The 24,965-nt window shown below is 39.7% G+C and overlaps 3 protein-coding genes across 7 annotated transcripts in view; 1 reads left to right on the top strand and 2 right to left on the bottom strand.

Moving 5' to 3' along the window:
* The first annotated feature begins 4,290 nt into the window (after positions 1 to 4,290).
* Positions 4,291 to 13,282, top strand: tomm34 (translocase of outer mitochondrial membrane 34). 2 transcript variants are annotated; one of them, XM_011475425.3, is made up of 8 exons: positions 4,291 to 4,677; positions 6,039 to 6,178; positions 7,510 to 7,609; positions 9,546 to 9,698; positions 9,883 to 10,055; positions 10,343 to 10,490; positions 11,582 to 11,708; positions 12,621 to 13,282. In XM_011475425.3, the coding sequence occupies exons 2-8, from the start codon at positions 6,049 to 6,051 to the stop codon at positions 12,717 to 12,719; spliced, it is 930 nt and encodes a 309-aa protein (XP_011473727.1). In that variant the 5' UTR covers positions 4,291 to 4,677; positions 6,039 to 6,048; the 3' UTR covers positions 12,720 to 13,282. The 2 variants fall into 2 exon arrangements, with proteins under 2 accessions (XP_011473727.1, XP_011473728.1); XM_011475426.3 differs by having other exon boundaries at positions 4,466 to 4,677; positions 6,043 to 6,178.
* Positions 13,283 to 17,197: 3,915 nt separating this feature from the next.
* dec1b (bHLH protein DEC1b) lies at positions 17,198 to 19,281 on the bottom strand. The gene is made up of 5 exons (NM_001104732.1): positions 19,175 to 19,281; positions 19,024 to 19,087; positions 18,728 to 18,835; positions 18,296 to 18,419; positions 17,198 to 18,158 (listed from the first exon to the last, which is right to left on the bottom strand). The coding sequence occupies exons 1-5, from the start codon at positions 19,240 to 19,242 to the stop codon at positions 17,236 to 17,238; spliced, it is 1,287 nt and encodes a 428-aa protein (NP_001098202.1). The 5' UTR covers positions 19,243 to 19,281; the 3' UTR covers positions 17,198 to 17,235.
* A 3,862-nt stretch (positions 19,282 to 23,143) lies between these two features.
* Positions 23,144 to 24,965, bottom strand: part of LOC101167700 (inositol 1,4,5-trisphosphate receptor type 1) — an 82,846-nt gene continuing 81,024 nt past the window's right edge. For all 4 annotated transcript variants that reach the window (XM_020703475.2, XM_020703473.2, XM_020703474.2 and 1 more), the window contains one exon: positions 23,144 to 24,550. In XM_020703475.2, the coding sequence (XP_020559134.1) occupies positions 24,464 to 24,550 (87 nt within the window). In that variant the 3' untranslated portion in view covers positions 23,144 to 24,463. The remainder of the gene's footprint in view (positions 24,551 to 24,965) is intronic.

Consider the following 24,965-nt stretch of genomic DNA (forward strand, 5'->3'; position numbering starts at 1 on the left):
TCTTCTTAGCTTTATAAGTTGAGTTCTTGAAAATGTTTTTTGAGTCAAAGTCAAAGATGGAACAGTTTACAACCAGAGTAATGTTTTTATTGGCCGCTGTAAACAACTGTTAGTTTTGTGGCCATCGTTTGAAACTAGTTTGCATTTAATGTTATGTAGAAGTGTGCTTTAAAGGACCGAGTGATGTTGTACTAAAGTACTGTTGTGCACAGCTGGGATCATACAGGATATGATTGTTCGGGGCACAAGGCATCAGAAAGGAAGAGGCAGCAGGGGGGGAGGTGGACTTGAAGGGCGGCTGAATAAAGAACAAACAGAAGACACCTGCAGAGAGGAGCGACGCGGGGAGGTGCTGTGATGATTCAAGGCTTCTTTCAGGATCCGTGAAGATAAGAGATGATTCTCTCAGATCAGCGTGCAAGAAATAACCTGGAGTGTCGATGGACAGTGGTGAAACCCCATGAAACCTCAAAACATTTGAATCAAAGAAGCAGAAGTTTTGGAACAATGTCTGAAACCCCTATGCTCCCACCTAGTGGTTACATATGAGAACTATCTTTAAAACATTTGTGGTGAATGCATCAATTATAAAGACAAAATAATTCATTTTTACGGGATGCTCGCCTTGATGTGTGCTATTAAATACATTTTCATTTTATTCTTGTATGCTTCTTACTGTAAAAAACTCAGATTTGTCATTTCATACTTAAAGTTTTATATATATATATATTCTTATCCTTTTCAATTAATTTATTTTTTATTAACTGTTGAAGTTTTTTATATACTGTACCTCAACTTGTGCATTCTTGACACTGCATTTTTAATGTAGTGGTTCTGTGTACTCCTTTTTATTGATTATACCATCTATCCATCCATCTATCCATCTATCAATTGGAAATGACTTTTTATTTCATTGTATGTCACTTATGTATATACGCTCGCTTTTTTTGGTCACTGTTTTCTGTTAAACCTTTATATTTTATTACATTTGTTTACATTTATTGTATTACTTCCTCCCAAAAATGCACAAATCTTTTTTTTTTTATTATTATTCAAATCAATAACCGAAACAAAACAAATAAATTCACAAATATGCACTTTATAGCTGCGAGTAACTTGACCTAAAACTGAGTTGGACACTAGACATTAAGTCTTAGATCATTATAACCCTTTTATTAATTTGTCATAAAGATGCATACCATCTTTTTTGTAGTTATTTCATTCTCTCTTTCCGTCTTATCCCATCAGTCCTAAATAGAAAAATCGGGTGTCAGGAATTTTGTTTTGGATTTGATTTAATATACATTGAAGGAGTATAACTAGTTGTAAGAACTAGACGATTAAATTAAACAAGAATAAACACTTAGCAGCCACTTTATTCACTACTTTTGCCTTCAGAACTGCATTAATCCTTGGTGGCTTAGATTCAACAAGGTACTGGAAACATTCCTCAGAGAGTTTGGTCTGTACTGACATGACAGCATCACGCAGTTGCTGCAGATTTGTCGGCTGGGCATCCATGATGCCAATCTCCCGCGCCATCACATCATGAAGGTGATCTATTGGGTTGATATGTGGAGGCCATTTCCACCCAGTGAACTCATTGTCATGTTCAAGAAACCAGTCTGAGATGATTCCAGCTTTATGACATGGAACCTTATCCTGCTGGAAGTAGCCATCAGAAGATGGTACAGTGTGGTCATAAAGGGGTGGAATAGTCAGCAACAATGCTCAGGTAGACTGCGGCATTGGAACCATGCACAATTGGTATTAAGGGGCCAAAAGTCCCAAGAAAATAACCCCAACCCCCAACTCAATGTTGTTGACCATCCAAAATGTAACGGCTGCTGGCATTTACAAGAAAGTCTGTTGCAGCAGAAATCAAGGTCCAGTTACCCTGCAGCCTACTGTGCTTGTGGAAGTTGGATCAGCATCAGGCTTCACATTTGGTTACTCATAAGCTTGCATTAGAGCTCAGGTTTAACAAGGCTGTAGCCTCTGGGCTGCAGTTGAAGGGGCCCATGAGCATTAGTGAAAAGGTTGTTTTTGCAGCATCTGTTCCTCATTATTAACCCGTTTGTAGTCGGAGAAAAGAGTGAGCAGATAAACTTACTGATAAACCAAAGTAAAAACTTCCTTCATCCTTCACCTGATAATGAAACTGTTCTCTATCCCAGTTTGAACCTGTTCCTGTGTTGGATAAGGGCACACATGGTGGACAGACGGTGTGTTTTTGAGCAGTCCACATCTGCATAGAGGACCCACCTGTCTGCTCAACACAAAACATGTCAGGGCAATCATTGTATTTTATTCTGAAATTTTGGTAGGATGTACTTCAAAAAGTTATTTTATGTTTGGGCTTACGTGAAATCAAGCAGAATTGTTACAAATCACAGAAGCATTTACAATAGAAAGACATTTAATGGAATTTATTTTTAATCAAGTGATTGTTCTCTTCTTATGAACATTTACTGGATTTTAGCCTCTAACTGTCTGTTTTACTCATTTATTAGTAAGTGAGCCCACATGATGCCACAGCTGCTGCTGGAGGGGATTTAAATGTTTTTAACCTTTCACCTGCCTACTCTAGGAGCACTATTTCTTTTTTTACAAGGGGTCTTTTCTTGTAAAAGAAAAAAAAAAAACTTTAGTTTTTTTGGTAATTTGCAGCAGAACCATCGCATTCCTTTTCTAGTTTCCATTTATTAAGATGTTGGGTGAATTTCTTTGGGAAAAAATATTTTTTTTAGCCAGCTGAGGAGCAGAAATCTTGATCTTCTTGTCTGTTTATCTATCTGTTGCAGCTTTTAAGGCCTTCAATTGCAATCCATTTCACTAGTGAATTTGTCAGGTCTAGATCTACTTAGTTTGGCTCTGAAGCTCTGATGATTGTGGTCTGCATGGTGATGGCGCTCTTGCCTCACAACAAGAAGGCCCCTGGTTCAAGTCCCGGCTGGGGGACCTAAAACCAATGGGGTCCCTTTCTGTGTGGAGTTTGCATGTTCTCCCCGTGCATGCGTGGGGTTTCTTCGAGGGGCTCTGGCTTCCTCCCACGGCCCAAAAACATGCTTCATAATTGGCAACTCTAAATTGTGTTTATGTGAGTGTGCATAGGTGTGTGACTGTGCCCCTGCCACAGACTGGCAACCTATTCAGGATGTCCCCTGACTTTGCCCCCAAGGCAGAGATAGGCTCCAGCAGCCCTGTAACCCCGAAAGGGACAAAACAGAAGAAAATGAGTGGATGGATGGATGGATGGATGGATGGATGGATGGATGGATGGATGGATGGATGGATGGATAAATGAATGACTATGGTCTGGCTGCACAGTTTGCAAAACAAGCATCAGGTAAACCAGAGAAGATCCACTGAGCGGACAAAGCTTCATTCCAACAATGTGAGATGGATACGTTACTGGTGCTTTTGTTTATTTTAGATTGCAAAGATTGTCTTTTAAATATTCTAATGTTAAATTATTTTATGTTGTTTTGGTATGGGGGGGGGGGGGGGTGCAGAAAACTTATAGAAAACTCTAAAACAAAGCTTGTCATGAGACCTCAGAGACAACTTTTTCCTGTATGCATATTTATAAGGTAGCAGTAGCTTGTAAACTTCCCAGTACTTCTGCTTCAAATAATAATTGTTTTTCTGTCAAAATTAACGTGAAGTCTGCTAATATAAAAAAAATTCTGGATGATGTGATTGATTGGTAAGGTGCACAACATTACTGATATAAGACTGCCACCTACTGGTGATATGCTTTTATTTTTATCAGAACATTTTTAGAGTTTTTATTTTTCCTCAGGGAAAAACGCAAGTAGAGAAATGCTGCGTTCATGTGGTGTCGGAATGGTTTAAAACAAAAAGACAATACGCTTACTTAAAGTGTGCGTCTGATTTGAGGAACAGCTCACACCGGAGAGCACCGTCATGGTGTGGTAAATGTGACAATACGTGGGCGGGGTGTTCTTAAAAACATTTCGGAGAAAATTGACGCCCAGTCAATTAACTACACGAGCTTACTGTTGACTGAAACTAGTTTTTATAAACATACCGTTTAGTAGTCATTTTTGTTTTCCAATTTTGTTGTTGAATTCATCAATTGACGGCTTTTTCTATTTATGGTATATTTTAGTTTTTTGTTTATAACGATTATGTACGATAATTTATAGAAAACATTTTTTTCTCTGGTTTGATTATGCCCGGAAGAGGAAAGAATTCACTTCCCTTTATAAACCTTCAAAATAAATGCTGCACACCAGAGGCACAGCATTAGCTTGTCCTACAAAAAACTTACAGTAGTTTGAAATTAAGCATTAAAGTGTGTATATTTACCATTTCTTTTACATTTTGTATTTTTAGTACAATCATTTTACAAAAAAATAATAATCCAAACAATAAAATAAAAAAAAAAATCAAGCCACTTTAAAAAAAAAAAAAAAAACGAAACCTGAGCGAAACCGATACTGTATCTCTCCCTCTCAGCGACTCTACACTGACGGAGAATGTACTAGAGCCGGCTAGTGTTTTCCGCACGCGAACGTACCACGAGGACAACAGCTGTGCTTACAGTTGATTCCTTTCCTCTTTTTGGCTAACATAACACTTGTTCCGACGGTTTGAGTTTTGGTACCCAGGAGAAGAGGACTATCGCTGCTGTCGTTACGCAGGTCGCTGGTAAGACGTTAGCGTAACCGCGTTAGCAGCTAAATAAGGAACTTTAGCTAGCATAACCGAGAGAACATGCTAAGCTCGTCCCCCCGCGCGTCCCTTTTAAAGTCTTATCTTCAAAATGTGTCCCTAAGAGAAGCGGACTGGTCTTTGATTAGCAAAAAGGCAGTCTCCAGACTTTACAGTTGGTATCTGGTTCAGTTAAAACATTTGCGACTTCCTTTTTTATTCAGTGTTTTTGTGTGTCTTGGAGTTAAACAATTCTTAAAAACAAACCTAACGACACTGTTGTCATAAAATTCTGACAATAATTAAACCGTATTAGTAAGTTATACTTTAGAGTTCACAACATTCGGGTTGTTGTTTTTTTTGCTCAACATATTTTTACTTGGATTTTCCTCAAAAATTAGTGAAGTCGTTTATTAAATTAGTCATAATACGTTTAAAAATAAACAAGTTATTTAGCCATAGTTTATCCAGGCCTTTTTTTAAACAGTTTTTAGGCATCCCTTAAATTACTATTAATAACATTGTTGCTTCATTTTATACTAAGTAAAATGCATTTTACAAGCAAATAGATTCATGGACAGTTAGATCACTTTGAATTGAACCAATAGCCCCCCCCCCCCCCCCCCCCCAAAAAAAAACCTGTCCCTTGTCAATAGTTAGATAATAAATACCTTCACTTTATTTGCTTTGTTTCAGGTGATTGTTTTTATTGAACATAATTAAATTGGTAAATAGTTGTTTGCCCTCAACATTTGCATTTTATGACTCAAAACCAAATCAATAAAGTTAACTCTGCCGCCAGTTTAACCCATGTTAACTTATTGGTTCCAGGCAACTTCATATTTTCTTACTTTTAGTAGTTAAACATCCATTGAAGCCGTCTCTGATCTGTCTTTGCCTGTTTATGCTCAAAGGGGTTTTAAAGCAAAAAGTGAACTATTCTGAATATCAGGGAGCCCTGTACTCCAATACTTACTGTAGTTGCTTAATACGTTTTTATCAATATGGTCAAAGCAAAATAGTGTTTTAGGAAGCATCAAAGATGTTTCTTCTTGGATTTGGTGCTCTAGGGGCCATCTTTGAACTCCACTGAGGATCAAGTGATCTGTAGCTGGAGGCTCCCATGAACAGAGAATTAGAAGCTTTTTGTTTAAGTAATTATTGCACAGTTTCTTTAAATCCAATAAACTTCATTTCACTTCTCAAATATCACTGTGTTCATCTGCTATGATATATTTAACTGAAATTGATGATCCGAACAACCAATGATTTATGAAGAAATATCTTGAAAATGATCAGGGGAGCCCAAACTTTCTCATTCCACTGTACGTTTTCTATTTTTGTCTTTTCTTGCAAAGACAGGAAGTCATGCCTCAGCAACGGAAGACAAAGTCCTGGACTGAGCTGAAGCAAGCGGGGAACGAGTGCTTCAAGACCGGCCAGTATGGAGAGGCTGTCAATCTCTACAGCCAGGCCATCAAGGTGCTGGAAAAGTCCAGTAAGTTCTCTCATTACATTCACAGGTTCCTCCCTCTGACATGCTATGATCACTGTCATGCCACTGTAATAGTGGCTTTTAGGACATTTTAGACATATACTTCTCCTTCAGTCATCAACTGACTGAAATGTCAAACGTATCACCCGCCCCTCTGCATTGTGAAGCTTTTTTCAGATCATTTAATGGTAGACTTTCACTTCAGCAATTTGTGTCAGTATGTCTTTTTATGCAACACATTAACTAGTTTTCATTTGTGTGGCTGTTTTTGGCTTATTTCCAGTTTTTTTTCCCCAGCATCTTTAGCTGACCGATCTTAGCGGTAAGCAGCAATATTAACAACACAATGACTAAACATCTGTCGGTCCGCTTGCAGATAAAGATTTTGTATTAACACAACTGCTTAGATGAGCGCTAATAAAGAAAGCCAGACTATAAATCAAATATTGTCTAAAAAACTGAAAGTCATGTGAAACTGATTGTAATTTCTGCTCTTCAGATTCTTTTAAGATCTTATTTTGTTTGTCTTGCATGTATACACGTAAGAGTTATTGGCCAACAAAGTTTGCATTATCAGAAAGAATGCAAGCCGGGGAAGCCTGAACCATCCAACGCAAAGCGGAGGACGATTGCTTCTTTAAAGTGCGTTAATTCTGATAATCCACACTTTGAAGGCCATTAACCCTCTTATACCATCTTCACGTACAAAATAAATACATATTCAATCAGTTGTAAGTACTTTAGTCTCGTTATTTTTCAGCTTGGATTGCTCAGTTCACCAAAAACTGACTATTTGTTACATACAGGCACCGTGACAACGTGCCACTCTGACCTCTGATCTCGACTGCAGATATATATATATATATATATATATATATATATATATATATATATATATATATATATATATATATATATATATATATATATATATATATATATATATATATATATATATATATATATATATATATATATATATATATGCTGGTCGTCACGATGGGTTAAATAAAGCATCAGTTCAGAGAGAAGCTTCACCTTTTACAGCTTGTTTTTGTCCAGATGCTGAAGCAAAAGTTATTTTTTAAGAAGCCAGCACAGTGATACAGAACATTTAAGCTATGTGACCGGAACTTCTTTTTTGGGCGTGCATTATCACTTTTTAATGCACACCCAGCAGCCAATCAGAATTGAGATTCACCCGGACCATAGTATAAAACACTTCATAAATTAGCCTCTGCTGAAATTAAATGCATTCTTGAGGATGTGGCTGGACAGCTGCATAGTTCAAACTTGAAGTTCTGATTCCACAAAAATCTCTTTTCTACTTCAAGGAGAAGAGTACTCTGCAGATTTGGCCATTGTGTACTCGAACCGTGCAGCGAGCTACCTGAAGGATGGGAACTGCACTGCATGCGTGAAGGACTGCGATATGTGAGTCATGTTGGCCAAATTACCACAGGATTTATTACGTTTGTTTACTTTCATCTTTTTTTTTTAAATTTAGATTACTTAGATTTATTGGTGAGATTAAACAATCTTCTCAAAAACAGCCGTTTGCCGCTGAACTGTAGTAACAGTTTTTTTTCCAATAAGATAATGTTTGTCACACCTGGTGCGCCCACGTTTGGTGCTCTGGGCCTGGGGGTTGGGGGTCTCTGGGGTGGGGGGTGCTGGGGATGAGTTGTGCCTGTGTTGCTTAGATGCTGACACCCCGGCCAACAGGAGGACAGGGCGGACGGCGCCTTCTGGGTTCTCTTTTCTTAAGCTCTGTTATTTCTCTTTTACTTGTGCTTGTTTTTGTGTGTTTTATTTTGAGGGGCTTATTTATTATTTTACTTCATGTGTGGGGTTTGTTTTTATTGTATTCTTGTTTGTTTTTTATGGAAAGCACCTTGAGCTGTCTGTGTGACATGAAGGGTGCTTTATAAATAAAATTAATTTAATTTGAATTTGGTTACAGTGATCAATTTTGTCTAAAACAACAACATCACGGTTTATTATCTGTGGTGCTACTGTAGCCATAATGTTTGTTTATTACAGCTATTTTTTTTCTTTTATTTCACTTAAAAATATGAAGTTGAGCCTGAAAAAAATGTAGATTTTAATGCTGAATATTGAAATATTTAACTAAGTAAAATCAAATGGTAAATTGTGTATATTTATATAACTTTACAGTTATATCACTCACACATTCCTGATGGTGGCAGAGCCGCCAATCAAGGCACTAACCAGGTTACTTTAACACATGGGCTGGCAGAGCGGGAACTAAACCTAAGACCTTCCAATCAGAGGTTTATTGCTCCATCTCCCTACAAAAAAAAGATTTTCTATCCTTAGAACATTTTTATTTAAAACAACTTACTAAAAAATTGATCTAAACAAAAACCTTAGATTTTATAGGACATTTCATTCATTTATAGGAGATTTCATTCAGACTGGACACAGGTCATTTTCCCAGATAATCCGGAACAAATATTCAGTCTGAATGCATCCAAGTGGACCCTGGTCCTGGACCAGAAACCGCTCTCTGCCCCATCTTTGGAGGTGATCTTGGTTCGATTCCAATCGGACTGAGCTTCGGTTCGGCTTGAGTGTCTGCAGTCTGAACGTGGTCCGTCCTCTGAGCGGAACAACTGGACCAAAACGGCCACCGTAGCCGGTGGTCGTGTGATGTAATCAAATTAGGAAGTTAGCAACGCATGAGCAACGGACAAATGTAAAGCATCGATTGTCGGGTTATCAAACAGATAAGATAAAAAATAAAAAGAGTCCGGCTGTTTGAATGTTTATTTTAACGCAGCTGAAAAAGCTTTTTAGACGCTTTTTTGTGTCTTAATTCTTAGAAATCGCCTGGCGCTCCTGTGACATCATCCTGAAAGCTACCTTGTAGTTTCCCTAACATGATCGGATGAATTCAGGCTTTAAAACAACTTACAACTTTTAACGTGACACACATTTCTTCTCACTGTTTTCCCGACAATCTATGTATCATAAACACTTATCAGCGAGGGCCCGTCTCCTTGCCAGCCTTGCAGCCGGCCTCCGCCGTACCAAAGTAACAAGTAAAAAGTGTTGTTCAGAACTGGTAATCGACATGTAAAGTTTAAATTATTAAAACAATGATTCTAAAGCGCGTCCGTCTTTCTCTTGTCATTTTGGCCTTTGTAGTTCCTGGCGAGGAGAGACCTTTGACTGAAGAGATCTTTAGTCACGTGGTTTTGTTAACAAGTTTTTGGTCCAGAACAGGAAAGTCTGCTTGATGGCAGTCTGAACACAGACCAAACGCACGCTTTGGGATTTGGTCCGGAACAAATGATTTTTCCAGTCTGAATACAGGCTTTGATTGTCAAATGTAATCTTCCTTCAGGTCTCTGGAGTTGTCCCCCTTCAATGTGAAGTCTCTGCTTCGCCGCGCTGCTGCATATGAAGCTGTTGAACAATACAGAAACGCCTACGTCGACTACAGAACCGTCCTGCAGATTGACTGCAACGTAACAGCCGCTCAAGATGGCACTCATAGGTATGAAAGCCGCTCTGGAAAAGTCATTCATTGGCAGTCGCATGTTTGAGGCAGACAAATTATTTTTAGTGATGACTCAAATGAGAATTTCTAAAAGATGTTTTTTAGTTCCAGTGGGACTGAACGTCCTGCAATGTCTTGCTGACACATCACTTCTCCAGGTCTAAATGCAGCTGTTTTTCAGAATGACTAAGGCCCTGACTGAGGCAGACGGGCCGTCCTGGAGAGAAAAGCTTCCTCCCATCCCGTCCGTTCCTGTATCTGTGAGGGAGAAATTTGCCAGACAGTCTGCTGCCAATGTGAAGCAGCACATCTCTGCAGCAAACCAGAACGGCATCAAGCAAACAAACAAACCAGGCACGCACTTGTTTTGTTTACCCTGAAGAAGACTTGAGTTTGAAAAATATGGATTGAAACATCAGAATTGATGGAAAACTGAATGTTTTCCATACTTGCTTCATCTGTATGTGTGGTTGTGAACCCTTTCTTTGCTGCATTTGTCCATTTGAAATCAGTTATAAACTGCGGACAGACATATGTGACATGTTTGTTTTTGCTGTGCGTTTATTCAAGCGAATTCTGTCCTGGAAATGAAGCTGACTGACGTTCATCTGTATGATTGCTTCCGTGTTTTTCCTCTTTAGCTCTCAGCAGTGAAGACATAAAGAAAGGCCAGAATTTCAAAGAAGAAGGTAATGCTCTGGTGAAGAAAGGAGACTATAGAAAGGCCATTGACAAATACACTCAGAGCCTTCAGCATAACCCCACTGAGGTCACAACTTACACCAACCGGTGAGTCGCGTCCTCTTTATTGTCTTGTTACTGTGTCAGACGTTTTGTTTAAATGAGAAAAGCTGTTTAAAACATCAGCATTTATGCCATCATTAGCTTTCTGTAAACTGCTCCTAGTATACTGTGCTAGAAATGATTATACTTGTTTTTTTGTAAAACGTACACATTTTTATTCACTTTAATCTGATACTGATTTGACTCCTATTCATATAAAAATATATATATGATCATTCAAAGCGTGCTAACAGTAGAGGTGTAGGGGGAAACTCTATTAGCATGAAATCTATATTAATGGGCAATATTTGCTGTTCAAATCGTGTCTTGTTCCGTTCCTACTGTTGTCCTTTTGCACATCTAAAACGTGATTAAAGTAGTTGTTAGTTAAATAAAATACTCCTCACAGTTGACAACTTTACTTTAAATTATATTCCTATTTTGTAAAAAGCTCTGAACCACCCATAATTTCATAGAACAATCTATTTTTATAGTATCAGAAATTAAAGGGGATGAGCTCCATTCCATAACCAGGGAGAAAAAAACTACATCTACACAGAAAATATACTTTTCAGCAAGCTTACAACATTTGGTAATGACTTATAATATAAAGGCAACAATAACTGAATTGTCCTCACTATAAGTTATTACAATCACCTTTCCTCCAACTTTTTCTGTCTTCACGTCTGACTGATGCTGACTTAAAAGTCCAGTTACTGATTACTGCACTTCAGAAGTTTCTCTAACTTTTTTACTCACATTTAAACATTTTTTGATGCTGTTTTGACTTTGAAAAATGCATTTACACTTTAAATGCTTAAACAAATAAAGCCTGTTTTCCATCGACTCCCATGTTAGATTTCACTGTAGCTCATTTAGTCAGTTAAATTTGTTCGGAGCATGAAATCAACCCAATTCAGCACAGGGCCTGGCTTGAATGTGCTTTTCTATATATTCTATTTAATGCTTTTTCAAAAAAATATGTGCAACTTCAAGTGACTAATGTTCTTTTTTTAACCATAACCGAACTAAAAAATCCAGCATTTTCCGTCCAAAGTTTTTGTTTCTTGTTTGTAAAGTGTGTTTGCGTGTTTCAGCGCCCTGTGCTACCTGTCAGTGAAGCAGTTTCAAGAAGCCATCAGCGACTGTGACAAAGCTCTGATGATTGACAGCGGCAACATCAAGGCTCTATACAGGAGAGCGCAGGCTCACAAGGAGCTCAAGGTGAGAAAACACAAATCTTGATTCTTCTCTTCAAATACTATTTTTTTTTTGTCTGGTTTCATCTTTTCAGTCACATTGAACTCTCAGAAAAGAGACAAATATAAAGACGTTTGTTATAAAAATGTGGGCCTTCGTTTCAACTCATTTCATTTTCATTTTCAAAAACATAGAATTAGAAGAATGGAGTACAGTCGTTTGGTTAACAATCCAAATAATTTAAAAATTACTGCAGAGTTGGAGAAAACAAACCGAATGTTTTACATGCATTTCAAAACGGTTAAGAAACTGCTTCTTGTCTGTCAAAAAAATAAAAATCAATGAGTTGGTGATTATTTTAAAAACACAGATCCTTCATTAAATAATGGAAAGATTAAACTTCACAAGGAAGTTGTATTTACCTGGAACCCAAATCTTTAGTTTTTGACCCTCCTTCATTTTAGTTCCACAGGTCGGGTCTGCAGGACGACCTGATCTAGCAGGAGGCCTAAACTTTCTCCATGTACATCAAGGCTTTTAGAAAAACCTTTTTTGAACCTTTTAAGTGTCATGCAAGTCATCAATCTTAGATCATCTGATAGTTTTTTTATGTTGAAGGAGTCAGGGTTTGCTTCTTCAGGACAGCAAACCCCAAACGGCAGGATGGCTTTAAATAAAACGTCCAGCCTTGGATTGTCTGGACTCCAGGCTTCATTTAGAGGAGACAATAATCCATCAGGTCACTTATTTTGCCACATGCACTGTGAATATTCACGCGTTTAGGTTTTTTTTAAGCTTCATTCACACACAAACTCTGGAGTCTCCTCCCTGATGATCCTGGGGCTGATTGAATGCGCTTCATATTCAGTATCTTACCGCTCAAATAAATCTTGCTTTCATTTTATTCTGCCAATCGTCGTCTTTCCCATCTTGCAGAACATCAAGGCATGTGTGGAAGATCTGCAGTGTCTGCTGAAGGTGGAATCAAATAACACAGCAGCCCTGAAACTGCTGCAGGAAGTGCAGAAGAAGTGAGGACTGCAGGGCTCCTCCAGATCCAAGATCCAACTCACTGCAATACAGAAACGGATTTCTTTAAAAGCTGTATTTGACCTTTGACCTTTACATGAACATCACATGGATATTTCTGGTAAACCTTGGTGATAAGTATGTCAGCAAAGACATGAAGCCGCAGCTTTTTGCTGCTTTTGATGAGCCTTTCCTCGTCTGTCCAATTGATGAATGTTTTTCATCCTCAAAGAGTCATTTCTGCTAAAAGAGGATTCCTAACAGCTCAGTCACTGTTTGCTAAATGCACAATGTTTGCACGTCAACCTGTATCCCTTTTAGTCAAATACTTTTACAGACGTTTTTCTGATTTGACTTAAGATCATGACATTTGTTGATCTTGAGATTTCTATCCATTTGGGTTCAGCTATTGCATCGCAAGAGATAATACGGATGCTATGCTTTCATTTCATGCTTTCATGCTGTTTATTATTCAGTTTTTGTTGTTTTTTGACTTTAAACGTGTTTTGTTGATGCTTGTGCAGAGTTGTCACTACTGAGGATTTACAAATAAAAGCTGTTGCTGCTAATGTTCGGCTGTTTCGTGTTATCAGAAGCAAAGGAACTGCACAGACGAGCAAAAAATATATCATTTTTTAGTCACCAATTCTGTAAGTTTCCCACTAAAAGAAGAATTTAAGAGGTCTGTTATGTTCAGCATTGAAACACTTCAACTGGGAGAGACCGAATGTGAACAGAGAATCCAGGTAATCACACCATTTGATTTTTAAAGAATTGATTTGCATAATGGTGCAGAAACTATTAAGCTCAGTGGTCTGTTTGCAACCTTAGGCCCCGGAGCCACATCTGGCCCTTTGACCCTCCATTGTGGCTCTCTAGTTGAAGAAAAATAAGAAAGGTTTTTCTAAGTTTAAATGGTATTTTACGGACTAAGGCACATCAAGCCTAACTAAACAGTCAAACTTTAGTCGAGTCATTCACAAACAGTTGAAGCCATTCTGCAAGGCACCTGACTACAGTACCCATAATGCTCCAGCAATCCCTCAAGTGGTGCAGCTTTGTAATTTACCAAAGTCGTACCAAAATATTTGGTCAGATTTTGGCAGTACAGTGTGTCACAGAACATTAGAGACCAGAGAACACAACTGGAGTTCACACATGAGGTGTGCCGGATTATAAAAAAGGATTCCCTTTGTTAAAAAAAAGGTAAAGATTATAAACATCTTTTAGTATGAAAAAGTATTGTATGGGTCACTCAGTTCTGATAAAGGATTTTCTAGTAGACATGCACCTACAGCTTTACAACAAATTGTGCCGTTTTCTTTTCCCTGTTGACGTCACACTTCTACAGCATCTGCTGCATTGAGGTGATCTCATGTGACACAAAAGTAAAACCATTTCAAATTTTGGAAAGAAAAAAAAGCCATTTTCTCTTCATGTTTTATTTATACCAAAAAACCTTAAGTTTGTTAATATTTATCATAATAGTAACAACATATATTTATGTTATTTGTATTTGTGCAAATTAGTGTCTTACTCAGGTGAAGTAAGGCTTTGTGACTCCTGCTGGGTTGTAGTCAACATTGAGAGGAGAGGAAAGAGAAGAGAAGAGAAGAGAAGATATTAAATTAAAAAAAAATCAACCTGGACAGATCCTTAGGCTTTAAAGAATTCTGTCCCTCACTGACCTTAAAATTCTTTAAGAAGTTTCTTCTTTCTTCCACTCATTAACAATAGTAATATCACCTGTTATCTGTATTGAAGACACCTGTCCACACCAGGTGGAACCCTCCTGCAGGCCTGCAAGTCAGAAAAAACCCACATTATGCACATCAAATACGTTTAATCATCATTCTCTTGGTTCATGTCAGCAATTATGTTCATAAACTTTTTATGCAAAGCACTTTGATTGACCTCTTTTGTAAAAGTGCTGTATAAATAAAGCTTGATTTGATTTGATTTATGTTACATTGGGGTCTTCAGGCATGCTGAGATGCAGATGAAGAAGAAGAAGCGGATGACTTTAAAGTGCATTCATGGTTAAAGTTTCTGTTTCTGAAGAGACCAAAATGCTGCTTTGGATTTCCTCTGCAAACAGAAATGTCATAAATTCAGCATTTTAAGTGTCATGTTCCTACTTTAATCCTCCTGTGTGTTCAGACACAGGATTTCTACTCAATGTCAGTGTTCTGAAGCAAACCTCATTTCCAGGCCTGGAGGTCTTTCTCTCACAGTCAAACACTGCAGCTGGAACCTCGTCTGTGGGAACTCAGTATTTTCCAGCCACCCCCCCTTGACCCAAAACATCAAATTTTTTTCAATAAATAAATAAATTAATAAATAGATAAATAAGAGACTTCCACCAGAAGTACTTGAAATATTTCACTCTCAATTCTGTTTTTGTGAGTGTTTCCAGCAAAAGGAAACCTTGAGCCAAAGAATAAAGCTCTTCACCTCAAGGAGAAGACGTTTCCTCAAAGAAACATGTTTTTTATTTTTAATCAGAATAAAAATAATCTACACATTTTCCTAAAGAAACTGCAATCATTAGACAAGTAAAAAAAAAAAAACAACCTGCAAAGCCAAAGTGTTCTTTACATTTTGCCCAGGATGTTCATTAATCTCCAATATTTTATGCCACAAGGGAAATAAGTGCTTTCAGGGCTATTTCACAGATGAAAAGACAAAATAGAACTACTTTACATTTAACCCTTGTGCTATCTTAGATGACCCACCCTTACATTGACGTGTTCTCCCTACCATGACAAAGGTGGATAAAGGTGGAAAGATTTCATGTTATCCATGGACACCAGTGAAGTTCACAAATCATTGAAGAAAAAAGGTTCAGCGCACTGTCTAGTGGGTCTAGATGACCCAACTCCCAATGTTAAAGTGCCTAGTGCACAAGGGTTACATGAATTTTCCAGGACAAAAAAAATGAAAACAAGATTTAAAGAACGTGTGAGAAAAGAATTGCAGAGCAGAATTCCCTTTTTATGGAAAAGTTTCAGCTTTGAGCTAAAATTGGGAAAGTTAGAATGTGTTGAGTTTTTGCAGGGTTGACACTGACTCCTAATATCATAATAACTTGTAGATGAAAAACTGATTAATCAACTCAACATGTGTGTCAATGTCTTCTAATTGCTACTGCAGAGCTTTTGAATTTCTCTGATGAGGTCTCATGAATGTAATGAAGGTAATTGTGATTTTTTTCAAGCAAATATAGATTTTTTTAATCAAGCACAATGACAGCTGTGTATTTCATTGGTTTGTCTCTGAATTTGATTTTTAGTTTGCTTCTTTGCTCTGATGCAACCACTAGGGGGCACAATTCAGTGCTTTCCTGTGCTCGTCCCGTAAATGCAGAGGGTTGTCAGTTAAGGGAATCAGAAACTAACATTCTGCTTCATCAAATACATCTGCTTTAATACATTTTAGACCTGTTGAGATTCTGTGTATATTTGCTTATTTGAATGTTTTCTTCCAATCTCCTCAGTGATCCCACATAGTTAAAGCAAATTTCCACAGGAAAAATACTTTATTAATACACGTGTATAATAACATTTATAGACAAAATATGTACATCAAACATCTTTCTTTAGGTCCCAAAATATAAAATCTTTAGTACCTCTTTCTATAGAAAACTAGTCTTCTGTTAAAACTTACATTCACGTCTTCCCTCCCTTCAGCTTTACCTCCAGTATTCATACATTGTACGGAGAATAAACAACTGAGATTCATCAGCGTTTCACAAGAAAAGGCAACAGCAAGAACAAACACCGGGTTTGACTTGAGCAAAAACAGATGTGGTGTATGCAGACCGGGTCAGAATGTACACAGTTTGAGCACGCTTCATCATCACCCACACTCCCAGGCCACAGAGTGCAAGAACACGTATCAAAAATAAAAATGTACATTACATTTATGGACAATAATTACACAAACCTATTTGTCAAAACGAAAAGAGGTGTCATTCACTTTGGCCGTGCGGCGGCCTATCCCTTCATCCACTGTGGCTGCCCCCCACCCCCACCACCGCCTGTGCACAGCCAGGCTATGTTTGGTCACAAGGATGTCGTCGATGATGAGGATGCAGGCCACAGACTTTGGGCGACTTGTCAGACATTTGGTAGAGTCTCTGGAGGGGTGTTGTCTTTGTCACGATAAGCTACAGTGAGATGCATCAGTGTCATATGCGTTTACTCTTCAACAGCAGCAGCTAAAAACATTTCTTACTTTACATTCAACCGATGTGTTTGTGTGTGCAGGACAGGCCGAGTGTACAGGATACATCTGCGACGAGGAAAAACCACTGAACTTTGAACATTCAAGCAGAGCTCTGGAGTCCTCCATGGACCCCGCTCTCTCCTAAACATTTCTACAAGTCCTCCTGTTGTCTGTGGGACCTCCAAGTAGGAGGAACAGAGGAGTTCGATGATTATGCTTTGTGGAACAGCTCAGTTCTTCTCTTCAGCTACAGACTCTGCCTCTGGCTAATGGTAGGGATTGCCTCTCCTCCGTCTCATTCTTTGGTTTCCAGGTTTAGGGGGGGTACCTGCTTTAGTGCTTGAAGGAGAGCAGGGGAATCCATGGGGGTCTGAGATATGGCTGGGGCTGGAGATCCGCCCCTGGGGGATAACACTAGCTGAGGTGGAGACGGTCTCTCGCTGGGCATGGTGGGTGAAGAGCCCCCCATGCCTGGGTAGAGCATAGGCACGGCTCCGGGGTACCAGCACTTCTCCAGCATGGGCAGGTAGGCTGCAGCAGAGGGTGGAATGAGGTAGAACGGCATGCACAGAGGGTGCGGTGGGGGAGGTGGATGGTTGGGCGAAACACTCATGTAGCTACTGTAACCGCTCGATGATGACGAGGTGGAGGACTCGCCGCCCGAGAGCAGCTCGTCCTCAGACGACTCGATGCGCGGCTGCTTGTGGCATGGCTCATCGTCCTCCTGCTTGATGCTGGAGTTCTGCCGATCCGCATGAGACCGCTTCTGCTGGTTCTCCTGACCGTAATACTCTTGATGTCCCTGCTGCACCCTGGATTCCGGTTTCTCCAGCTCACCCCCGTAGCCACTGTCTGTATCTGTATCGCTGCCGCTCTGCTCCCCGCTTGGCGGAGCATACGCCCTCTGGATGACTGGAACACAGTTCTTCCCGTAGCCCTCGCTGGGCTTAGGTGGTAAGTTGTCAGGTTTCTCCTTGTGAAGATCGTGTGGATGGTAGGCAGGGGCCTCCGAGGGCCTGGGGCTGAGAGGAGTGCGAGGTCGGACTGGACCCTGCAGCACCTCTGCAGCCACTTTGTGAAGGTGACTGATTACATGGGAGGGTGTAAAATCTCCACTTGACTCGTGAGCGGCCAGATAGTGAAGGATCTCCTTGGCACACATGTGAAAGCCAGAACGAAACATCTCCTCTGACTTCTCTTGGTTGACAGGAGGTTGCTCTATAAAACAACAAGAAACCACAAAGTCAGAAATGTTTCCTGGCTGCATAGATCTTTTGTCTGCCTCCATCCAATATGCTGACTCTTTTGCTTGCAGCTCTACAAACTGGATGAATTTGACTAATCAGACTGCTCACCGATCTGCATGCCGCTTTGCAGAGCGAGGATCTTCTGCTGCTGCTGCTCCAGAAGAGAGGTGAGGGTTTTCACATGCTTCAGCGTAAGCTCTAAGACCACAGCCTTCTCCAGATGGCCCAGAGTCTGAAGGAGACACACAGTCAGCACATCCAAAGCCCTTATATAATGTGCACAGACTGAGCTGTTGTGCTCATATGCAAACTGTAACAAGCCGATTGTATAGAAAATCCTATAGAAGGAGTACGTTTTTATATAATTACATGTTTTCCTGGGTTATTAAAGAACATTTGAAATAATTTATATTTTAAATGCAACTTGCTGACGCATTCTACACAAGTGCAATGCTACAAAGGAGCCACTAGATGGCGCATTCTACTAAGTGCTGGTAAACCCAACATTCCCTCCTCTAGGAGGAAAAAGAAATGACTTACAGTGAGTTTCAGGTGTTCAGGTAATAAATCTTTCAGCTGGGCTATGCATTCGTTTATCCGGTCACGCCTTTTCTTCTCGATGAGTCTGTGGGGCAGCTTGTAGGTGTCCTGCAACCATAAACAGAGACGTTGCGTAAAAGTCTTGGTCACAGGCGTTTGCGCCCATAGGGAGGAATCAAGCTGTTATGTCACAGCAAGAATTGGGTCAACCATTTATGGGAAGTACGCCCACACTGAGCTCTCCTTGTGGATGACATGCACAAGTAGAATTTATCAGGAAATTAAAACAACCTTACCTTGGTTTCTTCACCTCTCTTCATTCCGCGCCTCGGTTTATAAACGTACATTGGAAAATCGATGCTGGAAGACAAAAAACATGATATTAAAAATATATATAAATGTATTATGACAAAGACAAAAGTGTCATCTTTTGCCTCCAAAACTCACCTCTGCATGTCGGACAGATCCGTCTGGAGTTTGGACAGAGGCGGCTGCGCGCCTGGAATGCGCTCCATAATCTGCGCTCCAGAAACAGCGTCAAAGTCAGAGCCCGTCTCCAGTCCGGCCAAAAAAATAATCTGCGTCTTGGATTAAATTTACTGAAGCCGTTCCGGATTTCTCATATTTTTGTGGAACTGTGGGCTGGTGGGAAGCGTTTTGGAGGAAGTCTCCACGCCGTGGAAGGAGGTCAGCCCTCTCTGTGGCGCGTTGGGAAAGTGGGGGAGGACGGAGCGAGGAGTTAAATAAACCCTCTGACTCTCCGCTCAGTCTGACCTACCTCCGTCACATGAGGCTCACGTGTTAAACGGCGCTGTCTCCTCGGCGAGGGGGGCGGGCCGCTTTCTGCAGATGAGGCGCCTCATTGGACAGAGGGGAGGTGACGTCAGGGAGGAGGCGGCGCGTGCCGTATCCCGTGTACCACCATGCTGAAGTGTATGGAAACAAGCCTGCGAGAAAACGTGCGGGCGGCTGAGCTGAACCCGACAGGTGACCACCCAGGAAAAGTGTAAAACAACAAGAGATGAACTATCATCTGCTGTAGGATCAATAAATGTAAAATTGACAACATTTTTGAAGACATAAAAAACAACAATCTGCGTTTGATTTAAAGCCATGGTGCTTATCAATATTATTCCTTAATTATACCAACAGTAGAGAATGAATGATGGGAACCCCACGTGTCCTGGTGCGTGGAGTGCCCGCTCGTGTTGCGGTGGGTCAGTGCAGACCGTCACGTTGATCTCCTCATGGAGCTGAGGATGCTGAGGCTGCAGCTGATGCAGCACACGGCTGCTGCACCTGCTGCACATCCTGCCTGACATAACACTGTCTTCCAATGCAAATCCCCTTCAGACACGCGGACAAAGAAACAAATGCAATAATCAGAATAACAATCAAGGATTTAGTGATGTGAAGAGGTATCTTGGGATCATTTTGCCGGTGAGTACATACATAAAAAATGATTTAAAAGACGAAATAAATTATGTTAGATATCTGGGAAAGAGGTGCATTACAATATTTAGTTATTTAATCAGTTTGCATGGAAACAACATTCCCCATGTGTCATAAAATTCAAATACACACAAAAGAAACTGAGAAAACTAAAAGAGGAACAATGATGTTTCAATGTGATGAACTGAAATAATCTCATCTGTTTTTTAAATTCCCCATCAAGCCAGAAAACACTGTTCATAAATAATAACAATAAAAATATTTAAAAAATTTTTACAAAATGACAAATAAAAAAAAACAGAAGTAAAAATATACAAAAGTATGACATTTAATATAAAATTCATGATGAAAAAAAAAAAGATTAACAAAATAAATTGATAAATATATTAGAATTTAATTATGAAAAGTTGAAATATACAAAGACGTGAAAGTAAGAAAACCAGTTAAAACACTAAATTATTTGAAGTATACATTTGGTTAAAACTACAGTAAAGGGACATGTTTTTAATGAGTTTAAAACTCTTCACAGCAGCTGAAGCTCAGAGGATCACGACAGCCTATTAGTTCTGAGTGCTGATGGCAAACCAGCACCTGAGGACCCTGGAGTTGTAGACCATCCTGGAGGTGAGAAAATCTGGGGAAAAAAAGATAGAAAGAGCTGAGACCATAAATAGATTTAAAGCTTAAAATTAACCTGGAAATCAATCGTGAAGCTGATTGGTGATCAAAGGCCTCAAACCTGTAGTACTGTGCTCTCCTCCCCTGGTCCCTGCTAAGAGGCAAGCTTCTGAGTTGTGAACTGATTGAAGTTTTACTGAAAGAGTTTTACAGTAATTAAGTCTAGAGGAGGTAAACGCATGAATTGAGGTCTGTGTGGAGGTTTGGGACAATAACTACAAATTGGTGATGAGGACAATTTAGGGTAAAAGTGTACATATGGGATTTATTTTTGACTCACAGACAGAAAACGACTGTGTTTCCATTTGTGAAGCAAAACTAGAAACAGTATAAACCACAATGGATGTTCCATCATTAAACAGGTTCAAGTCTGATATCAAAGTAGGATTATGAATAGATACAACCAGAACAAATAATTGAGTTTTTTGGGATGTTTAAAAACAAACTAATTTGTTTAAGGATAATGAAAAAAATACGTTCAGCATGTTAACACTGCATGTGTTTTTCTGCATAAATGAGTTTATATACATATATATACATAGTCTGTTCACAGTACAATCCTTTTTTTTTTTTTTTAAACTTGTCCTGTCCAACAGCTGGGCAGACAGATGAGAGCTGAAGGCCTCTTGTGTTGGACATATTTTACTTTAACAACAGGGGTTATTAATCTTCAGACAAACCAGAGGTATGTCTGAATAAACCCCTTTTGTAATCGAGGCCAAACTTTATTCATTTTAATCATATTTGAAAATCTTTTGTGTTGGACCGGACGGAAAAGGAAAGGAGGGAAGAAGAGAGAGGGATATTTGAGGGGGGGATAGGAGGGTGATTATAGGAGGGGGGCTGGATAAAACCATGAAGCAGCATAAAGCAACAAGCTACTGGATGTTTATCATTACGGTAAGGTTCAGATGTAATACAAATCTCAAAGGGCGGGGCCTGTCCACACACACACTCAAGTGTTATAAACACACCTGCTAGCTGCAAAAAAGTCCACATGTCAACATGTACACAAAACAGATAGTGTTCACACATGCATACTTATGCCTTCAAACCAACTAGTGTGAAATATTTCATTCAATCAATCATGCAAAATATTAGTGCAAAGGTGAGCTAACACCTAATTGAGTGTTTATGTTCTTCTAAAATGGATGGTGGAATGTGAAAAGAAGGAGGGAGAGTGCCCAGCCACCCCCACACCAAGACCCCCGCCGCAGCAGCCGCGGCAGCCAGAACCCCCAAAGCCACGGGCGATCACATCCGCCACCCAGGCCAGGGCCAGCAGGACCGCTGCAAGGCCCCCAGAGCCCGTGAGCAGGGAGGCATGGGGGGAAAGAGAGTGCAGCCCCAGCCCAACCAGGAGAGCAGCCCCCCCACCGCGCCAGGAGGGCCCAACGCCGGGCCCCACCCGAGAAGGGCGCCCACAGCCCCAGACGAGCACCTCATCACCACCCAGGAGTTCTGGGCATCCCCCCGCCCCAACCCCAGGTACGAGCCAGGACCAGAGCCCACTCCTCAGGGACACGGACACCTATCCTAATGTTGCAAAATAAATGGTGCTTCAATCTGCACAAAATGATCTTTCTTTTTATTTTTTTCTGTCCTTGTGATGATGAATTTCTGTTTCATGTAATTATTTTCTTTAAACATTATTTATGTTACGAACTACTTTATTTCCTAAAGACAGAAATTAAATAATAATAATAAGAAAAACCTTTATAAAAAAAAGTCTTACAATGTCATTTTATGATTCATTTAGAAAAAAAAGCCTTTTTCAAATCATGCAGGAATCATAAACTTATGTCTATTATTTGAAAGTGACAGATTCACTACTAAGAATATCTGTGCAACACTGTAGATTCTGATGCTTTTTTCTTCAGTAGATGTAAAAAAGTACTAGCTTTGACCTAATTTAATGGAAGAAAAAAAGATTTCAATGGAAATCCTAATCACGTCAATAGAAAAAAAAAAGTGGTTTCACATTAACCAGAACATTTTAGAAAACATGCAAAAGCTGACATCCTGCAGAAAACCACAGAAGTCTGTGCGACCAATAACAGAATTACCAACCACGACCTCTGTGCGGATGTTTTTATTTTTGTCTGCAATACTTGGTAGGGGAAACGTCCCTCCTCCAGTGGTCATGAAAGTACCAGATCTAGTTTTACAACACACTTTGAGGTTTGAAAATATACTGCATGGCAGTTTATTAAGGAAGGCAAGGCTTTTGTTCCCTTAGCGGGACATTTCCTTTGGCTCTGGATTTTTGGCTGAGTCAAACACCAGTTTATTTTACACGCTTGTTTATTTAAATAGACACCAAGAATAGAATGTACAGTTCAAACAAGACATCAATTATTAGAAATGTTGCCTTTTGGTCAAGCAGCAAGACATTTTTTTAATTCATTTATTCTTCTTTTGTCATCCTTTACACTCAAACAACCACACAGTCATTTGTTTTTAAATGTGGAAAAACCAAAAAAAGATGTTATGTGCAATAAAAACGATCAGTGCTCAGGACTCTGATAATAAACGATTACATAATTTCAGCGAAGACATACTGAAGTGGAATCATAGTCACCATAGCAACGCTCCCAAACCCCTCAGAATTCACAAGTGTGTAACAGGACTCTATCATTGAGTACGTCCTTGACCCCCTTACATTGTGAGGCACTTAAATGATTTGATTTAACCCCCCAGTAAGTTTAAACTCGTAAAAAATGTAGAATAAAAGCAGAGGAAAGTGTTTAAAGAGGTCAGTTAATATCTTTTCAAGGGCTTCCCTGTAGCCTCAAACCCATCTCTTTTCTTCATTTGGTTTTATCTAAAGTGCCCTAGAACAGTTTGGACCTCTGTTTGAGATTAGAGTTCTGAAAGTGATAAATGCTTGTCTTCCACATAAAAAAAACACACACACACACACCCTCAAAATGGTTTTCAACATTAGATCCTTTGGAGAAAAAAACTCACCACAAATGTGCTCAGATGTTTGTCTTTGCATTTTAAATAGAAACAATCTTAAATTAAAATATAAAATTGTTTATATTCAGCAATTGCATATTATAAAGCTCTCCTATTGCTGTCAGATGAAAATAAAACATTAAATAACGTACGGTTAAGTTAAAAGTTTAAGTTAGCATGCGGCTTGGGTTTACTGGTGCAAAACGGAGGATCTTAGCCTCCAAACAAGGTCACTTCACTGGGAAACTCCCACAGAAACCGTGGCTGAACTTTGGCATGCTGTCTGAGGCGGCGAATGTAGAAGGCAGTCTGGGTGTCAAAGTTGAAATCGTCACATTTTGTCATCTTTTTAGGGCAATCCAGATACTGGCTCCTCAGGTGTAGATGCACTCAGTAGACACTCCACCCACACATCAACAAAATGAAACCTTATCTCGTTCACGCACAAACATGCTTATCAGGATAATATTTTCTGAATGGTGCGGTACAGAGAAGAGTCAAAAGTTGACCCAATTCATACTAGAGATAGATGCTTTTGTTTGGTATTTCCCAGTGAATGAGGTGCACAGCATAGAGGAGGTGGCTTCAGTGGCCGTGCATGGCCCTCCATGGCCCACCATGGCCCACCGTGGCCCACTGTGGCCCTCAGGCTGGCTGCTGGGGATTAATGTTCATAAGTGGGGGATGACCCAGAAGTCCAATTCGTTGTTTCTGCTTTCTCTGTTCCGTCATCTGCACAGGGTAAAAAGCAGAATAATACAAAGATGACATTTCAGTCACAGTCACTTCTGTCATGTCGCAATACGTTCTTAACAGAAAACTTGAATGTTTTCTATCAGTTTTTCCAGAGAACAGCTGTGCAACACGTTTTTCATTGGTGTCTAATCCAACAGAACTGTAAACTTTATGCTACGTTCACACTGGGCTCAGAAACGCACGTTCAGTGGACTACTTTTAATGAAAAGTCTATGTAAACATGGGTCAACCTGAATTTTACGAAATTTTTCATTCTGGTCGCGGGTTCTGTGTACAAAAACGGGTGCTCATTGATCACGCGCTGGAAGTTCAATCAGTTGAACTCCTTGGCTTCTAACTCGCGACATCACTGAACTGTGACCAATGAGGGAGTCTGATTTGGTAGTGACAT

Source organism: Oryzias latipes, chromosome 5, assembly GCF_002234675.1.
Source record: "Oryzias latipes chromosome 5, ASM223467v1".
Classification (NCBI taxonomy): domain Eukaryota; kingdom Metazoa; phylum Chordata; class Actinopteri; order Beloniformes; family Adrianichthyidae; genus Oryzias; species Oryzias latipes.

Coding starts and splice junctions, on each gene's coding strand:
- tomm34 (XM_011475425.3), top strand. CDS start 6,049: ATGCCTCAGCAACGGAAGACAAAGTCCTGGACTGAGCTGAAGCAAGCG. Junction 10,056..10,342: donor CAAGCAAACAAACAAACCAG/GCACGCACTTGT, acceptor TTTCCTCTTTAG/CTCTCAGCAGTGAAGACATA. Junction 10,491..11,581: donor GTCACAACTTACACCAACCG/GTGAGTCGCGTC, acceptor TGCGTGTTTCAG/CGCCCTGTGCTACCTGTCAG.
- dec1b (NM_001104732.1), bottom strand. CDS start 19,242: ATGGAGCGCATTCCAGGCGCGCAGCCGCCTCTGTCCAAACTCCAGACG. Junction 18,836..19,023: donor AGAGAGGTGAAGAAACCAAG/GTAAGGTTGTTT, acceptor TTATGGTTGCAG/GACACCTACAAGCTGCCCCA. Junction 18,420..18,727: donor CTGAACACCTGAAACTCACT/GTAAGTCATTTC, acceptor TGTCTCCTTCAG/ACTCTGGGCCATCTGGAGAA.